Source organism: Pholis gunnellus, assembly GCF_910591455.1.
Source record: "Pholis gunnellus genome assembly, chromosome: 8".
Taxonomy (NCBI): Eukaryota; Metazoa; Chordata; class Actinopteri; order Perciformes; family Pholidae; genus Pholis; species Pholis gunnellus.
The window spans coordinates 15054901-15071725 of NC_136534.1; the positions used below are offsets into that span (position 1 = coordinate 15054901).

The 16825-nt window shown below is 43.4% G+C and overlaps 1 protein-coding gene across 1 annotated transcript in view; it reads right to left on the reverse strand.

Moving 5' to 3' along the window:
- The window catches only part of mindy3 (MINDY lysine 48 deubiquitinase 3), a 19407-nt gene extending 2776 nt beyond the window's left edge, over window positions 1-16631 (reverse strand). The window contains exons 1-14 of the mRNA XM_079164350.1: window positions 16537-16631; window positions 15700-16021; window positions 15237-15316; window positions 14927-14987; window positions 14640-14840; window positions 14452-14503; window positions 13614-13728; window positions 13349-13422; window positions 13122-13201; window positions 12828-12898; window positions 11862-11942; window positions 3684-3756; window positions 1663-1735; window positions 41-128 (exon numbers count right to left, since the gene is read on the reverse strand). Of these exons, the coding sequence (XP_079020476.1) occupies window positions 41-128; window positions 1663-1735; window positions 3684-3756; window positions 11862-11942; window positions 12828-12898; window positions 13122-13201; window positions 13349-13422; window positions 13614-13728; window positions 14452-14503; window positions 14640-14840; window positions 14927-14987; window positions 15237-15316; window positions 15700-15793 (1143 nt within the window). The 5' untranslated portion in view covers window positions 15794-16021; window positions 16537-16631. The remainder of the gene's footprint in view (window positions 1-40; window positions 129-1662; window positions 1736-3683; window positions 3757-11861; window positions 11943-12827; window positions 12899-13121; window positions 13202-13348; window positions 13423-13613; window positions 13729-14451; window positions 14504-14639; window positions 14841-14926; window positions 14988-15236; window positions 15317-15699; window positions 16022-16536) is intronic.
- Window positions 16632-16825: the final 194 nt, after the last annotated feature.

The window sequence follows — 16825 nt, forward strand, 5'->3', positions numbered from 1 at the left end:
TTTGAGGTGGAAGTCCACCTTTGCACATACACGCACACACCTGATCGGGGAAGAACTCCAGCAGGAATGGGCCCAGTAGAATAATCCCCAAACTCTCTGGATCCAGTTTACTCTTCACCAGACTGACACTGAGACGGCACAGAGAAAGAGAGAGAGAGGAGGAGAGGAAGTATGTAAAAAGGGAGTAGAGAAAAACATATCAACAAATCCAGAGAGAGAAAACATGCAGGTCAAAAAAAGAGGGGGGCTGGAATCACTAAACAACAGTCTGCGATGGTTTGTGTATGAAAACCGAGTCAGATTAACAATCACCTCATCACTCAACGTGGACTCATAATGCGTGTTTTGCTGCATGTTTTCATGAATATCGTGGTGAAACTAAATATACCTCTCTCCAGACATTCCTTTGTGTTAGATCAGTGTTATTATTCTTTCGCTGTGATAAAAAAAAAAAAAAAATCTGGTTGCCCTTTTAAGGCTGCAAGGAGAGAAGCAAGGGTTATACCGAGACACAGAGGGAAGGCATTGATGGTTTCTATATCTGTTGATATCAGTAGCATGTGCAGCAGGGCGGCATACAGAGGGGACAGGGAGCCTGACTGAAGTGTCATCGAGCAACACTACGAATCCCTAGAAGACGTCAGATGTGCTCCTCGATAGCCAACCTTCTGCTACTCTTGCAGGCAAATTTAGTAAAAAGAGCATCTCCTCAGGAATCCGTATTATAAATCTAATTTTTATCAACAAGTGGTTGTGTGTTGATGGGGGTCATAGGAATGAATCGTTTGTGGTGGATTTGAATGGTATCCGCTGCATGACTGTATTAAGTAAGTATGTATAAAAAGGGGAAAACCTCGAGGCAGTAAGAGTTTTTGTGGATTTACACTAAATCGCATGTCAACGTTTAATTAAATAGAATAAAAAAGATAGAATAACTATCCCAAACACTAAAAAGCAAATGATCAAGAGACTGTATCCTGACTTTTTTTTCTGAGAACAGTCAGTGTTCACAAAGTTACTTTACCACAAATGATATCAGCTGATATGTGACATTGGCCACAGGATATGTAGAAATCCTGAGGTCACAGGCAACTGAAAACACTCTTTGTACGCATCTTCCATGAGTGATGAAAGCCCTCATTTCATCAGCTCTAGATATTCCCATTACCCCCCCCCCCAAGCACTAAGATGCTACTTTCTTCTCATGGTGGTATCTCGGCAGTAACTCATTGTGTAAGCAAACTCTCCTGTTTGCAGTTTGCCTTGTTGTGATGCATCGCCCATCTGGGGGTCTGCAGAGCAGATCAGTGGTCCAGTTACTTGGCCGAGGCCCACGGCTGCAGCGTTTGGGGGCTTACTGTTCCTCAGACGAGAACGTGCTTCCGTTTGAAGCGGCACTTTAAAGCATTTCCTCCCTCTCAGTCTTTCCTCCTGCTGTTAATGATCTCCCTCTAAGCCTCCTTTTTCGGACTCTTTAATGCGCTTTTATAGTTGGCTCTCTCTGGTCTTACTTTATAGGAGCCTGGCAGTGAAACATGAGCACAGGGCTGCTGACCTGGCCTGGCCATGACTTAGGAGTTGGAACTTTAGAAGCTCTACAGGTGCCCCACACACACACACACACACACACACACGCACGCACACCAACATGCAAGCACTTACTATTCAGGCTCGGAGACAAGGTCAAGGGCTTTCATCACGTCCTCCAGCAGAGATTCGGGGATAAAGCCATTATCTGGAGAGGGAGAGCGAGAGACATAAAGAGAGACTGATGCATTGGCTGACCCCGGACAGAACATAAAATACAGGCTGTAGCTGAAAACCAGGGAAGGCCTTCACCTACACATGTGGCACAAGCACTATTTACATCACCGGCCCTGGGGAATGAAATCATCTGACACAACTAAAAGAGAAAAAGGAAAACTCTCTCTCACACACACACACACACCGTGTCCTTTCTCACTGACCTACATTCCATGGCCATGGTGATTGCTTTACCTGAGAGGAGAAGCTCTAAACACTAACATGTGTTTTTGCCTGAAAGAGTATGTGTGTGTGTATGTATCTAGGCACTCATTTAAACATCCGTACGCGATCCTTTGTGGACGGTTGTTTGGATACATACATAAACCCCAAGTGTGTTGTGAAGAAGATTAACTGAGGAGCGCTCTGCTCGTCCGCTCTCAAGCAACTCAATCTTGCCTTTTCGATGCCAGATGTTATCCTCAGTGTGACAATTGCCCGTTTGACAGCGAGCAGAGGACCAATGACAAACGCCACATACTAAAGAGCATCCTGGAGACAGTGGGTTGCTGAATGTGTATGTCTGGTGAGTCACTGCAGTGCGTGTGAATGTGTCTGGCGCCACTTTTCCACAACACCAGGAGCTCTTCTGACTCTACATGTGACACAGGCAGATTTATGGGCTTTTTACACAGCGCTCAACTGCGCTGCTGGCTACAGCATGTGTGTATATACGTTGCATCGTGTGAGAGTCGTGTACAGTGCATCCTCCTTCCATGTGTGTATACATAGGTCTCTGGAAGCACCTACTGTAGTCTGTGTGTCTGTCTTTGCACAAGTGTGTTTGGGAAAAGACCATATGGCTCGCAGAATGTCCTAGCAGACGATAGCAGAAGTGGATCTGAGAATGTGCTAAAGCTGAATTATGTGTAACAGGAAAAGACAGATGGAGAACAAAGGGGAAGAATAAGGTGACAGTTGGGTTTACACATTTGTTTTCGAAGTTGCCAAAGCAGACGAGACTGTTTCAGCTGGTAGGATTAATGGAGCATCCTTTTGCACCACGCATACAGATCTCTACGAATCAGCACGTTGTTCCTACAAGCCCGAAAGTCAATACTGTTTTTTTTTTTATGGCGGCGACAGAGAAGAGCATACTTCATTTCACAATGAAAACACGGGAATTTTGCGTAACGACTGGTGATTTAGCCAGGTGCTAAGCTGAACACTCTTCATGCTGGACATGCTTGTGTCTCAAGTGAGACATCTCTGCATCTCTCGACAGGAGAAGAAAAACATTACGGAACAGCTGTTAGGACTAAATGTTGATCTTGAGGCGACATAAATGAATGCAGCAGACTTCTGAATTTCAGTTAATCCGACCTGACAGCCTCTTTAACTCTCTATTGTCGTTGTGTCCCTCCCTGCTTCCTTCCTCCTCGTCTTTTAGCCCGGTCACCTGGAAGTGACAAGAAAGGCGGTGTAGGAAAACGAGGAGAGGGAGCGAGAGCGGGATGGTTGACTCAGCTGTAAGAGGAGCTGATCTCACCAACCTAAACAACAACAGTGGAGATGAAGGGAGAGAAACATCCCTCTTTCTTTCTGAAGAAGAAAAATAACGGAGACGAGAAACAAGAGGCGAGGAGGGCAGTGGAGGTTATAAATGCATCTGCTCAAACCAGGAAGAAGGGAAGAGAAATACAACAGGGCCAGGATATTGTTTGCGTGTGTGTGTGTGTGTGCGTGCGTGTCACTGTGTGTGAGTGCAAGTTTGGATTAATCAAATTTTGGATTAATCAAAGAACATCTGTGTGCCAGGGTTTTCATAAAGCCGGTGTGGTAATGAGAATGGTCTGTAAAAACAAGTGTGCTGGGAGTGAAGGCAGAGAGAGCAACATAATGACAATGTGTAAATCTACGCGATACAAACACTTCATTACCTTCAGGATCAAACGACTGGAAGACCCTCCTTGCCTGTTCTGATGGAGACTCTGGACCTACCAGGGACATCTCCTACAGGGAAGGAGAAACAGAAAGACAGGATGGAATAAAATGAGAGAGAAAGGAGAAGAAAGACAAGTGCAGAAAGGTGAGATTGTGCATTCAAAAGTAGATGACATTGTGGAGAATGTGGCTTCATCAGTGCTGAAATATTAGAACAACATGTACATGTGTGTGTGTGTGTGTGAGTCTTTATGTAATCTAAGGGGCCAGTGCAATCACCAGAATCCATCGGGTTATTAACCGATCTGCTGATAAAGTTAGACGGCTTGTTTTCACTCCAAACACACAATCAGGAAATTGAGTCTTACACATACAACCGTTGATTAATGACGAGCTAGCTCTACAGTGTTTGTTTGTTGTTGAAGTTTAGAACAAGCAGTGTTGGGAGGGAGATTAGAAACGGGGGGGGGGGGGGGTGTGTATATGCATGAAGAGAAGAGGGTGATGCCCCGATAATGTAGATGCTGATTGAATGAACACTTCATTGTTCTCTCTACACTAAGGGACTGAAACTAAATGCTTGTCAGATCATCTAACGGCACATAAAACCCACTCAGCTCGCATAAACGTCTGCATTCGACAATATCTGTAACATTCTGCAACAGAATCTGACAAACATCACATCTGGCTTTTTAATTATTCATACAACTACTTCCAATGGTGCAACTGAGTGAAACAACATGAACGCCACGCAAGAGAAACTGCTCAAATTTGCATGCGTCTTCCCATTTGTAAGATAAACTGCATTGAAACAATAAAGAAATACAAAAGACAGACAGCGGAGAAGCAGTGTGCCACAGCCAGAAGGAGCGCCTTCATGCGAGGCCTTTTTGAACAGGTGTAAACATTTTACATTTAGTTGGATGATCATTAAATTCCCAAGTTTGTGTTTAGCATAATGAACACTTACACAAGGAACGTCTCCTTATGCCATCTCTTATCTTAGCAAGTGTCATGAGATATCTTCAAGCTCACTGTCAGATCTTATCCAGAGCTAAAAGCTGAATAACCATCACCTTCTGATTATCAACATTGTAAGAAAACAATGACAATGAATGAAACGGTCTCATAGTTCCTTAAACATATATGATCTAACCATTTAAAGAAGTTTAAGAAGCTCAGAGGAGATGGAAGGGGTATTTTTACAAGAGAAGATGAAATGAGATACTTCTCAAGGAGATGCATTTCAGCCTTATCTGTCTCACCCACACACACACACTTGTGTGAAGTGTGTTTAGGCGAGAGTCGGAGGGCTCTGTTCTTCCTCATGAGTGAGGGAGGGAGTGTATTTATGACAACGAAGCGCTGGACAAACACACAATGTTTTTGGAAAGCAGATGAACCCTGCTCATCTCCTCTCGCTGGCCGTTATTAAAGCTTGAGCCTCAGATCCATGCAGGCTGCTAGAGTTTCATGGTCCACTTATTAACGTATTCTGGGCTTACTCAGGGAAAGAGAGAGGGGGGGGGGTTCAGAGGGACACATCGAGAAGAGATGACTCCCAGCTGCCGGCTCTTTAGATGCAAAGAAAAACATGCACAGGCCAGTGAACATGGGCTCACACACTGTTCTGTCAGAGTATAGGGGGGGGGGGGTGTGTTAACATTACAGGCTCCATAAATCTGACGGTAGATTTGTCATTAGCTAGATATGTCTGTGTTTCACTTACAGGGGGGAAGAAGGGTCGTTTTAGTGCGTTGGGAGGAATAAAGTGCAAAAAAAAGAAGAAAAAAAAAGAAGCTCTTAGCGGTCGACTGCATCCTAAAGACGAACACACCAAATGTAGGATCAACAGTGAAGCGTGCGTCTCGAAACATGACCTGTTTTGATAAACTGTTGCTAGAACTAAACTTATTACATTTATAAACAGTATATCTGACCTAAGAAAACAGCTCTTCCCAAGGTGATGAGCAGCTAATCAATCTTAGGCTGCCACATACAACGCTGCTGCTGTAAGTGAACCGAAGCTCGGCTAAAACAGTTTATTATCTTCCGGACCGAGACGGACACAAGTCTGAGTGAATCACCTGGTAATAACACAGTTACAAGATGACAACACTTTACCGGAAGAAGGAACACTCCTAAGTGGTCATCTACAACAAAAACAACTTAAAACATATCATCATTGGTAACCTGTACACACTAATATGATGCTAATGAACACATAGAAAAGACAAGACTCATGCACAGACAAACATAATAGCTGCAGAAATGACGTGATTGTGTGTGTGTGAGATGACAGGTCTGCCTGGCTGTCTTTCATCTATGTTTTATTAGAGGCCCGAGGAAGACGCTGCTGAGTTGGAAAACATGTCACGGAGCTAACGCACTCCACAGGGAAGGGGTGTGTGTGTGTGCGCGTGTGTGTTTTCATGTCTATCCTCCCAATCCCACCGTGTTACAGTATGTGTGAGCGCATGTAAGAGGGAGAATCTGCAATAATTAGGCCTGTCCCCTGCCGAAGGTTATTTGCTTATACTCAAATACAAGCTGGCATCCTGTTCTCTCTGTGTGCCCATATATTCATACTCATGCAGAGACGCATTACAATGACACACACACTCACAAAAGGACCTGGCATCAACACAGCCCGTGACCCCCTTAACAGAGCGACAACAGGCTACCTTACGTAGGAACAAAGCAAGAACACGCACGACACGAAGGACTTCAACACACGAGATAATGCAAAACATTTGCTGTGAGCAAAACAAGAATACATTTATTGACGCCACACGTCTTTTTATCATCAGACCAGATTTCCTGCATTCCTGCCGACAGGGGGGGGGGGGGGGGGGGGGGGATCTACTGACCACTGCCTAAACCTTCAACTCTAGCCATCTGCACTTCTGCTGCTCTCTTCCCACCAGACTTAGTGGCTCTCTTAGGTTGACAACTCATCTCCTCGAGGCCTTTTTCCTCGCTTGTTCCTTCTCTTGCCAATTCTACCCCTTTGTGTTTGCTTCTTCCTGTGCTAAGTAGCTACTACACTTCTGGAGTATTTCCTCCCATCCAACCCTTGACTTTTTCTTTCACCCCCCCCCCCCCCCCCCCCCCCCCCCATCTCATCTTGCAGGTAGGTACTTCAGGAAAGACAGGTAGGCATAGTACTTTACTAGAATTACTCTCCCTTTCCCTCCGGTCCAGCTAAAGAGCCATTGTTTGTGCTGAGAGGCTCTGAGTGGCCATAGAGTGCGTCTGAAGGGATCGGTTTCAAGACAACAAAGCAGAGGTCTCGGACAGCGTCTCCTGCCTTGTTCCTAGCAGGCAGCGACAGCCACACTACATGACAGGCTGAGCAGGGAGTCTGTGTGTGAGGGCGTGTAATCTAGAGAGTCTGCGTTTACTTTTTTCACCTTAAATAGCCGCAGTCACATTAGATTACGAGTACAGAAAACAATGGAAAACCTATCTCTCTTGCTGCAAAAGGAGTGTCTGCAGTATCTACTGTATCGTGTGTGTTTGTGTTTCAGGTGTGAGCGACAGTACAAAAGTCGTGATTTATGGAGCTGTCTTGGATGAGAAAGACGGTGTCTCATCATAAAAGAGAGGAGACACCAGAGGATAGTTATATAGCGTAATGACGGGTCCTATAACAAAAAAACGACACACAGGGGAAAAGGCAGAATAAGGCAGCACACACACAGTGACACAGACAGCTTTTCATCCGACTACAATGACCCATGGTCTGACCTGTCACACATTATTAATGACTGTTAACGTACTCCGCTTTGTTACTCTGTTTGTGTGTGGCCCGCACCCTCTGATCACACTAAGGACAGAAAGTAATCCTCTTTAACAGAAAGCACAGACTTCTTCCAGCTATCTTTCAGTAGACTGGGGGGACGAGTATAATTCAGTATTATCATATATATACACACATACATACATACATACATACATACATACATACACACACACAATGGCATCGTATTGTGTTTATATGATCATGTTATCATTTTCAAATTGCTGTTGTCCAAATGACTAATTCTGAACGAGCTGCGAGTAAAAACTAACCGCACTTCGGTTAAGGCAGTTTTTGTTTGTTGGTCTCATGTAATACATAACAGTGGCACATCATTTACAGTGAGATTACCTTGTCGGATTTTGCTATATAATGGTATATTATTACAGGAGGCTCATTATTGACCTTAAGAATACATAGTTTGTGATACAATATTCTAAACTCAAGATTCTCTTACTAGCTTTGACACCTGATCTGGAGAAGGCTGCAGGATGCAGTTGAAAGCTCTGGAATAAGATAATAAATCAACCTTTTTGTTGAGTTGCTACTAGCGAAATGCCCGAGTAAATTTAAGGTCCCGTTGATAAGCAGCGATGCAGTGTATATGTCTAGGGCTTTTATTATGAAAGGTAGTACGGAAAAACTCTAGCTGTAATAGGCAGCAACTAGAGTTGACAAGGTGGGAGCAACAAATAGTTTCCCGTCTGGGTTTGGACGACGGAGCCTACTTGTTATTATTGTGTTAGCTTCATAAGTATAGGCGCAACACATAACCCTCAGCTACAGTACTTTAGTGCTAGATTTCGCTCTATAAGTCTGCTTTGTCGACAAGAGCATTTGTATTATCAGCGTGCATGAGAGAAAAACACGCCCACTATACCTGCAGCGAGAGGAAGCAGAGCGTTGCACACACACATTGCCCTGCTGTTGCACACTGACGTAACACAAACATATGGCTCTTATTTAAACATTCATTCTTAAATTATTGGTATAATCACATGGGGTATTGTTGAGTTTTTAAATTGAATACATTTCTAGTATTGGTATATCGTGCAAAAGCCTGACTGAAATAAGCTGACCTACATTAACGGTTTCTGCACACTTGCATTTTAAGTTCCTGGTCCTTATACCAGTCCACCAAGGACATGTTGCAGACAGGAGTCTGAGTCTTAAGGGACACGAAGCGCCACAGCGGCTGCTCTCTCTTTAGTAAATCACTGACCCAGAACACGACTACTGTACACACGCACACACACACACACACACACACACACACACATGTCACTCCCTTGAGAAAGCGAGATACAGCCTGTGAACCTCATCACTCTGCTAGAGGAGAGGAAAGAGCGATGAGAAATGTCACAGGAGGACCCCCCCGCCCCCCTTTCCCGTGTGACCATTGCAACACTCTTTAAAGTGCATCCTTCCTTTCTACTTCCTTTCTTCCTCTTTCCGTCCCATGAGGGACCAATAATCTGAAGAGGATGGCTGAGGTGCCCAAGGGAAACCTTTACTTGGGCAACCAACCTGCTGCACACTGGAGTGGATAGTTTTTTCAAAGACAGGAATGGGAAAAGGAAGGAAGAAAGAATCCTTTTTTAAAAACATATTGCATGATGTCTCATACATCACCCATCCCTCTTCTCCTTCACTCTGTCCTTTCTACCTTTCCCTCCTTCCTCTGGCATCTCAGAAACTTGTCCAAAAACAGATCCCATTACATGCCATTATACACACTCAGCCTCTTTCTCACATGCGCACACACACTAATACAACAGAGGATAGAGAATATGGGGGGTGTTGTAGGTAGGGATCAGAGTTGGTGGAATGGCCTTTGTGTAGGTAGATTAGATAAAAAACACTAATGCTATTAAGCTGATGGTCTGAAAGCCACAGTCACACACTGACAGCGACTCAGGGGAATACACACCCGTCCCCGATGGCAGACAGAAGGAGCCGCTGACACATCAGAAGCAGGGATCAGGTTTTCTGCTTTTGTGGGGATGGCTCTGTGTATCGGAGCTAAAAGCTACATAACCAGGTAGCGTGTATTTTTGTATCACCAAGCCTGGGAAATCTAGCTTCAAATTAGCTCCAAACATTGATTCCCTTTCAAGGAGGACAGGGTCACACTGAGTGCGGTCCCCCATGTCCCCCCCACCCCCCCCAGCTTAGGCTCAAAGTTTTAGAGGCGGCATAGTGTAGCGTCAGCTATGTACGTCAGCTCATATGCATGTGTGTTTAAGTGTGTTCCCATTCTCCAATGGGACAAATGGATCCAGATGGGAAATCTGGAATCACATTCCCGACAGGAAGCCATCCACCTGAAGACACACACACACACACTAATGCTAATCAGGATTAGGTTCCCTGGGCTCTGGAATGTGTGTGTGTATATGTGAACATGTCACTAGTGCCAGGGGGAGTTGTAACAATCGGTAAGTCTGGTCATCAGCGCATGCATGACGACTTTGGTTCATCACTGAGCCAACATATGATCTACTCGCACAGGCAGGCTAGAGCTTAATGCATGTAACGGAGCTTTTAATCAATGCTATATTAAGGGTGTGGCGTTATGATGGAGATGATTGCCTGGTGATTTTTCTGCTTTTCTGGTGCCATTTTCACAACAGCGGGGAGAATTGATTTGCTACGACCCAACCTGCCAGCTTACTCCACGGGCTACAGCAATAGATCGTGTTACGTGTTCACCGATAGAGATGATAAACATGCTTGTCCGAGTGCAAACTGTGTACACACATCCACACTAGCACAGCGATCTGATGAAACTTCTATCCAAGAGGCAAGGTTTCTCTCAAAACGACAACAGTAGGGTTGACCTCAATCAGGTTGTGCATTCTATACCTTGTGGCATGGTGCATATCCGAGTTGAAGCTGCAGCAGCATTTCGTGGTCCTTTTAGAGAGCCCAGGAATCCTTTTAGGAAGTCCAGGTTGTTTTTCCTGCACTTTGACAACATGAACCTGGTTCCAGTTTTCTTCCCTGCACCGTTCTTCCTTTCACACAAAGCTACCTACACCTCAAGAGTACACTACGCAGCACAGAATCTCACATCCAGAATGCAACAACTTGAACAGAGCAGTCATTTGGACTTAAGCCCTTGTTATTATTATAACGGACCGAACGTCAAAAATCAGCTTGTGCATGTTGGCATCAGAAGAGTGTTTCGCCCCAGCCATCCAGACTAGTTAGCAAGCTTTTAACATTTAATCAAAACTGTTAACAGCATCACAATGTCTGTATGTCACATGTTCAGAGCAACAGGTGTTTCAGTTTATTGAGTGACTGTGTCAATTGGTGACTTTCAGCCAAATGCGTCCATGGTTGTTCATAGTAACTTGTGTAAACAGGTGGCGTGGATAATGAAATTAAAATTGATTGAAGGTTTGTTTTTACGAGGACACCCACATGTTCTGTTTGTGTTTTCAACAGCTGCCGTCCCTCAGAGCAGCCACGGACGCATTGAACTGAGAGTCACCAGTTCACACGGTCGCTCGTTCAATCGAAACACTGGATGGATCTGTGGCTATTAAACATGATAACTACAACTGGATTGAGGACACGATCACAAATGCTCACGTTTAACCTTTGCCATTGCATTCCACTGTACTTCTTTTGCCCAACTGCATGCATACACTTGCGTACGTCATCCAAAAACATGAAGGAGATGAGATCTTTAATCCCTTTGAGACAGGTGTCTTGCTTTTTTGTCTCAACCAAGCTGCTGCGTCTAATTCTCCATCTAATTTTTCAATTCTTAACATTTCTTGAGATGCAGTGGAAACTAACATGAATACGCTGAAGGGACTGTTTGTTATTTAGTTCCTGAGTGTTGTTTCTTATGAACAAGTGCCAGGACGGAAAAATGTGTGTGATCCATATTGTTGAAATTAACCTGACAGTGAGGGTAGACAGAAGTATACTGTAATAGAAGCTCTTCCTGGAGCCCCAATTCAGCAGTTTACATTACCGTCATACATTATGAACACATTGTTTAGTTAATCACAGATGGTTAAGAAACTTGAATTGTGTGTTTTCATGTGCGTGAGAGGGAGAAAGAGAGAGCATGGAGATGAAAGTGTGCATGTGTCTATGCACTTGTTTTTCCCCCTTAATGCTGGATAGCTCAGCACTGGCCATATATGACTATCTCCTGCACTCATTTTTCCTCCCCTCCCTTCTGCCCCTCTTTTCCCCCCACATTGATATGTGACCTGCACTATATTAAATCGGTTAAGCACATTACATATTTTGGTTTTCCCTACCTGCTGAGGAGACTGGCTCACATTACGCACTGTGTGTCTTTGTAAGTGAAATATGTGTTTCTTGTGGATGAGTGTATTGAACTTGCCTTGGCAAAAAACACAGAGAGGTGAGTTTCACTGCCAAGGATCCAAATAGGGAACTTTGGAGACTTAAGGAATGTCCCGACCTGAAACACACACACACACAATAAAGGAATGTGTAACAAATGAGTATCTATTTTCAGTCATCTTCATCATGAATCAGTAATTGGTAAAAGATTAACATCAGTCTTTTCATAAAGTACATATTTGAACAGAGATTACATGTCACAGTACATGAACAGCATAATAAGTCTCCAGATCCTGAACAAATAGTACTTAATGAAATAAAAACCATAAATGTTAATGTTTAACTCATTTTCACTTGGATCTTCTTATTACTGATCTACATATGCAGCTTGAACTTGATTGCCAGAGACGAAAAACAAACCAAATTTATGAGCAGCGTAGATATGAGCATACCTCTCCTTATTTGATATGAGTTGGTCTGTTAAATCACTCTTAACAGCCCTCTTTGGCAACCATCTACTTGCTCTTAACTCGTTATCGCTACTTACATTTTTTAGCTTACTTATTTTGGCAATGATAAATAAATTCCAAGTCCAAACATGATTCCTGTTTTCAAGATGAATATGTCACGTTACATGCATTTACAAATATCTATTTTTAGTACACTGCATGTGTGCCAGAAAATAAAAGCGTAGTGAGAAGGAGTAGGAGAGGGTTTACAGTTAGTCTGTTGGGCCGGTTTCATCCAAACACATATTTTCACACGGTAGCTCTCACTGTGGTTTGTGTTCAAACGTTGGATGTGTCCCACATCTTAGGAACAGAGAGCATTTATTTGTTTATTTGTTTTCCAAGCACTCTCTCTGCTTATAGATTGGGTGTCTCAATTCATAGTCTTCTTCAAATAAAGATGTACTAGTCCAATGTGTATTTGCCATGAACAATCTTTAAACAGTTTGCTTTTACGTTTGCATAATGTTTTGGGAACCTGTACGAGTCTGTACCTTGCAGTAGCGGAGAGATTCCATAAGCGTGAGGAAGCCAACTGATGCCTGTTTATGAAGACCATGAAGTTCTACCATGACAGGAAGAAAAAAAGAACAAAATAAGAATTTGTTAAATTACATCAAACTGGCATTAATTTGTGCCTGTTGTGCACTGCTGTGGGATGTAAGATTTATTGCCCTCTGGTGGATAAATGTAAATCTGGTGCCACAAAACTGAGCTCTGTAAGTTTGATATATGAGCATGTCTGTTGTGTGAATATGGTGCGTCTGTGCGGATGCAGTAACTCTTACTCATGCCAGAGCACTCCCTGTCTCCGTCCCAGACATTAGAGACAGCATGGCCAGTGACAAGGAGGTTCACCAGGCTCTGACTGAAGAGATAGATAAGAAAGGAGACATCAAGAGATTTAGAGAAAACAAAAGATATCCAACACAACATAGCCACACAAAGAAAGATCTTGCAATGACATTTCACTTTTTTGTGTGCAACTAATTGATGGAGAAAGGTGTTTTAATACCTGCCATGGCCATGCACAGGGTCTATGAGAGGCTCCATCGTGTCCTGGATCTCATTTCTGATATTCTCTATGCCCTGAAAAGAAGAGATAAGTCTGCATTGTATTTTTTGTGTACTTGAACATTGATGCAACAGAAAAGAAAAATGACAAAAAACTGATTTGATTATCACGTTATAAATATGCTATCAGAGACAACATTTTCAAAATTATTATTTCCAATCAGTATTCATATCCATCTGTCCATCTAGCCTTTTCTTTTCTTTACCTTGGTGAGGATGACAGAGTAGAGGAATAGCAGGACTCCACAGCACCCCCTCCAGGTGTGGCAGAGAGACAACACCTCCTCTCTGAGACCAGACACTGATGTCACAGTCCGCTTACTGCCGGACGGGAACAAACGTCAGGTTAACTTATGAAACGCTCCAAAGACAGAAGATGTGTTGGGTTTTGGGATCAATTATTTGTATTTGTCATGTCTACTTGGTAAAAAATAACTTTCAAAATGGGGAAGAAATCAATGAAATGCATCAGAGGGCAAAGACAAATCTAATATTGTCTATTTGGAGCCACTACCCTCTTTTGCTCCACCCTGGAAAGCTCGCAAGTGGAGTTGTTGGTCATAGATAGCATGAACTTCATTAGTGTGAGTCAGCACTGCTTTTTGCTGACCGTGGTCTCAGCTGCCAGTATGCTGTGTGATGGAAAATCAATACGTCCGCTGGCCAACGCAGCCTTGCATACACTTAGTTTGTGTGTGTGTGTGTGTGTGTGTGTGTGTGACAGACATTAAGTGTGTGAGAAGGGTTGGGAAAAGGTAGTTTTTTGTTTTTAACTAGGCAGTCAGTGAAAGTGCTGAGTCTGCAAATTTTGAGAGTGAAATAGCCAATTCAATTTGAAAGCCAATTCTTGCAGACTAGATGAATCAAATAGCACCAATCCCCTTCGCTGATACCAATCTGAGAAATGGGAAGTTCTCTATCCCAGTACTGCATAATGGCAACAGTAAAACAAGGGTTTGTGAGGTCTTAATCCCTCCAGAAACACTCAGTAGAGACAGATATGAGTATAAATATGCAAGGTGTTATCTGCAGCACTGGACTTACTGGACAGCACTGTGAAATCGCTCAAAGCCAAGGTCCTCAGCAGCCAAAGCAGCTAGGCACATGAAAACACACATACATGGTAACATCAGAGCATGGTACAGAAAAAACAACAACTACAAACTGTTAAATGGATCAGTAAGAATTTGTTTGTACACCGTCATTCTGAGTGTGACAGACATAGGACTCACTGGGCTGCTGTTCTTGTGGCGGCTGGCTGCTCTCTGGCGCTGGCATGTCCTGTGTTTGTGACTGTGTGTTGGTGTGTGTGCTAGTATGTGGGCTTTGTCCCTTGGCCCAAGTCACCAGGCAGAACCCTGTGGAGGGGCCGGAGCAGGCAGACTCCAGGATTTCACTCAGCGTGGAACACAGTGCGGTTTTCTGCTCCTCTTCTAAAACGCACACAAACATAAAAGACAGATGACATAACAAGCCACACAAATACATAAAACAATAGCACAAGCTGTGGACAATCTACCTGTTATCTGTCTCCAGTTGGAACTCTCTCTGTTGAAGAGAATGTTCTTTAGGAGGAAAGCCTGTAAAGAAACACAAACTTAGGAAAATATTCCATGGTGCACTTTTGATGCACTCTCACAGACTTTTGTGTGATCAATCATTTTTGAGTCAATTAAGCATTGCCACCAATGCGTAAAGCTATAAGACTCACAGACTAAGTGACAAAGTAAGTGTGCCAGGTGTAAAAGCTGGCTCACTTTAAAATAGGAGTAAATGGAAACTGATAGCGGGCCCTGATAATACTGCAAGGATGTTGAACTAGACCATACCTGGACAGGTGCCAGGACAGCACACGGCCCTCCTTCAAATTGCTCCAATCCAGTTTGCTCATTCTCACAAAAAACAAATCCTGTAATAAACAAAATCAAGACAACCTTAAAAATGTTCCGTTACAACAAACAAGGCCGTTTGTTTTAGATACTTTCATCCTGCACACATTAAAAAGCCACAAGTGCATGCATGCTCACATTGACGACCACCGGCTAAACTAAAGAGCAGGATCATGTGCAATATTCACACTGAATCACTACCCGACAGAATTGTATTGTTCTAATTATCTGACCTTCATTCAGGACCTATCAGTACCTGTTGTACTTTTGGTTAGAATTAAAAACCTGGATACACTTTGCTCTCAACTGCACGTGGGTGAACAACCCTGGTTTTGAGTGTATTTCCCGTTCTGCGAAAAAAACACTTTAATTCATATAATCATTCAGAAACAAAGCATCATACCTTGGGTCCATCTACGGAAGATGGAGGCAGACACTCTTCCACTAGAGGGTCTCCCCCAAACCAAATCCACCACCTCTTTATTTAAATCCGACATGACAATTCTTTACAGCAGGTGAGTCCCCTACTCAGTCCAACAGCCACAAGAGAAGTCTGTTGTTGAGGGCCAACTTGGTAGCTTTCTCGGAGGTTGATAGTCCCCTTCTCTCGACAGGTGGAGCCTGTGACATTGGCCACAAGCTACCTGTGCTGTTCGACACAGTCCGACTCTAGTGGCTGGCAGCAAACTGGCGGGTGGGAATGACATCAACGTAGCCACACAAGCCTGCGAATTAATGTGACAAAAGCATTAATGTCACTATCTATAGGGGAACACACTTTTGAAAACAAAACTTTATTGCATAAGGCGACAATGGCGCGATATAGCTAGTTTATATATATATAAATAAATAAATAAAAGTGTAATGCTATATAGCCTACTCGCTCGTAGTATTAACAACCGACAAAGCTAACAGTTGTGTTAACGTCCAATAGTTGGCACTAGCGCGAGGTTAGCAATAAAGTACTGAGAGCAGGATAACGGCTACGATAACGGCTATCACAAGTTTATTTTCTGCTGAGGCGTTGTTAACTCGTTAAACTATAGTGAAACAACGGCGGTACTGATTGTTTTAAAAGAGCTGAGTGGACTTGATAATGTCAGCAGTTAGCATTAGCATTACTCCTAGCAGCTAATCTTTCATTGTCATTCAGTTACCTCTCACGCTGTAGCTATGCCGATAGTTGTTGTATGACTTGATACGATTTGCCGTTAGTTAGATGGCGTTAAAGCTTATTTACCTTGATACACAGTCGAGTAACGTGAATCCGGACTGATAAAATATGTTGGTAGCAATTTCACTATCAGCAGCGTCTCTGTCATTCGTTTATTTACAACGGCATTGTTTAAAAAAAAGAAAAGTGTGCGTACATGTTGACGTAGCTGCTCATTGGTTGAAATACAGAAAGTTCGAGATGCGTCAAGGGGTTCAGCTTCAAGGAGTTACCTCATTGGCCTACAGGCTAGTCAATCATATTGAGCACCCGCCCACAAACAGGGAACAGTTTAATTAATTTAAAGCGCGCTTTA